At 57.0% G+C, this 1,890-nt stretch overlaps 1 protein-coding gene across 1 annotated transcript in view; it reads left to right on the forward strand.

Annotated features, from left to right (window-relative positions):
* Positions 1-1,620: 1,620 nt before the first annotated feature.
* The window catches only part of LOC104530575 (serine/threonine-protein phosphatase 2A 55 kDa regulatory subunit B beta isoform), a gene marked incomplete at its 5' end in the record, with an annotated part of 6,439 nt that continues 6,169 nt past the window's right edge, over positions 1,621-1,890 (forward strand). The window contains one exon of the mRNA XM_010175217.2: positions 1,621-1,785. Within this exon, the coding sequence (XP_010173519.2) occupies positions 1,621-1,785 (165 nt within the window). The remainder of the gene's footprint in view (positions 1,786-1,890) is intronic.

Consider the following 1,890-nt stretch of genomic DNA (forward strand, 5'->3'; position numbering starts at 1 on the left):
GCAGGACACTGGGCTGTCTCCCGTGGGCATATTCGGCCATCACGCTGAGCAGCTCCCTCTGAGGTGCAGGGCTCAGCTGGCGTCATCGCAGCGGCTGCTCCTGGTGTGGGTGACACGTTTTTTGAATTTTGCCTGCAGGGTTTACGTGGGGCAGGCAGGAGGGAGGGGGGTCCGCGGGTGATGGAGAAGACAGATGCCTTGGGGAAGGTGGAGAGAGGAAATATTAATGGTGCCGTCTCCATTATGCCCTGCAGCAGGGTGACAGGCTGCCAGTCACAGTCATACAAATGAGGTGGTGCCAGTCACCCTTGTAACTGCCACATCAGAAATAATAACAACGGGGCACTAATCATCAGTGATATTTATATAGTGATTTCTGCTGAGAAATCCCCAGGGCATGTGGCAAGTTTAGGCAGCTGGAGAGGATTTCAGCAGTCACAGGCATGTTGCTGGCGGGACTCAGAGCAGGTACGGCTGAGCAGTGCTGCAGTATGTGTCACTTTTTGGGGACGAAGGTGAGAAGCGCTGAATTTGAGTAGGACCTCAGGGAACTTAGATGGCTGGAGGGAGTTTGGCCAACGTGCAAGTGCAGCACCCAAAACACTTGCTAAGAATTGGTGGTGAAATGTCACCACCAGAGAGGTGATGTCACAGGTTTTCACTTTGACCGATAAACCCCAAATCTGGTCCCTGTCTGAGAGCTGGGAAGGGGCAGTGCTGTGGTTTGGTGTTTCTGGATTTTGTGCCCATCACGCAGGCGCTTTGGGTTTGATGGGCTTTGAGACCTCTGTGGAGCGAAGCATCGGGGCTGTCATGAGAGGGTTAGTGTGGGTCAGACGTGCGGGATCACTGCAGACCCGCGGGGAGTGCAGCGGCATCGTGACACAGCGCGGTCCTGTGCTGCTTCTCAGCTGTCAGAATGCTCCACAAACACCAGCGCGTCCCGGCGTGCGGCAGTTTGGGAGGCAGCGGCTGCTGTCCTGCAGGGCTGTGTGCTGGGTTCAGGTCTGGCTTGACCTGGGATCCAGGTTCTGCTGTGGACCCACAGCACTGGCTGTGCCATGAAACCACATAGTGGTTGTGAACCCTGGTGAGAAACTTGTCTCTTCTTTTCTTTTTTTCTTTTTTTTTTTTTTTTAGCTCCTGTCTCGCCAGGAACAGCAGGACCTTAATTTGGTTTCCAGGGGGTGAGGAAAGGTGCTGTTTCTTTTTCCCCCTCTGCACAGTGGGTAAATCACCCCACGCTGGTGTCTGGGTTTCACTGTAATATCTGAAGTGATGACAGTGACCACTGACTCCGTGTCAGTGTTTTCAGTGGGGTTACTCATGGTGCCCAGACGCTGCAGTTAGAAGGTATTTATTCTGCCCCAGGGTGAATGGGCAGAGCCGGGTCCTGTGCCGCACAGATGGGCTCCAGGCTGCGGCACTGGAGCTGCGGTCCCCGGCTGAACAGAAAACGTGTTGGACGTTGGCTTTGCCCTGTGCTGGGGTTCTGCCCCAGCATGGTGCTGCTCTCCTGGGAACACCTGGTTTGGGGGCGCCCAGGTGCCCAGGGACATCAGCTGGGGGGGGAGCCGGGCTGGGCTGGGCTGCCTGGGGCTCCTTGACTCGTCCTGCCAGACATTGTGGACATCAAGCCGGCCAACATGGAGGAGCTGACGGAGGTGATCACGGCCGCCGAGTTCCACCCGCACCACTGCAACACCTTCGTCTACAGCAGCAGCAAAGGCACCATCCGGCTCTGCGACATGCGCACCTCTGCCCTCTGCGACCGCCACGCCAAGTGTGAGTACAGCCCCGCCAGCCTTGGGTTAGAAAAGCCCAAAAAAGGGAGTGTGGAGACCGACCTGGGCTCAGGTCTGCCCCGCCACCTCGCCCCATCCTCCCTCC

The sequence above is a fragment of the Antrostomus carolinensis genome, unplaced genomic scaffold (assembly GCF_000700745.2).
Source record: "Antrostomus carolinensis isolate BGI_N321 unplaced genomic scaffold, ASM70074v2 scaffold30610, whole genome shotgun sequence".
NCBI classification, from domain to species: domain Eukaryota; kingdom Metazoa; phylum Chordata; class Aves; order Caprimulgiformes; family Caprimulgidae; genus Antrostomus; species Antrostomus carolinensis.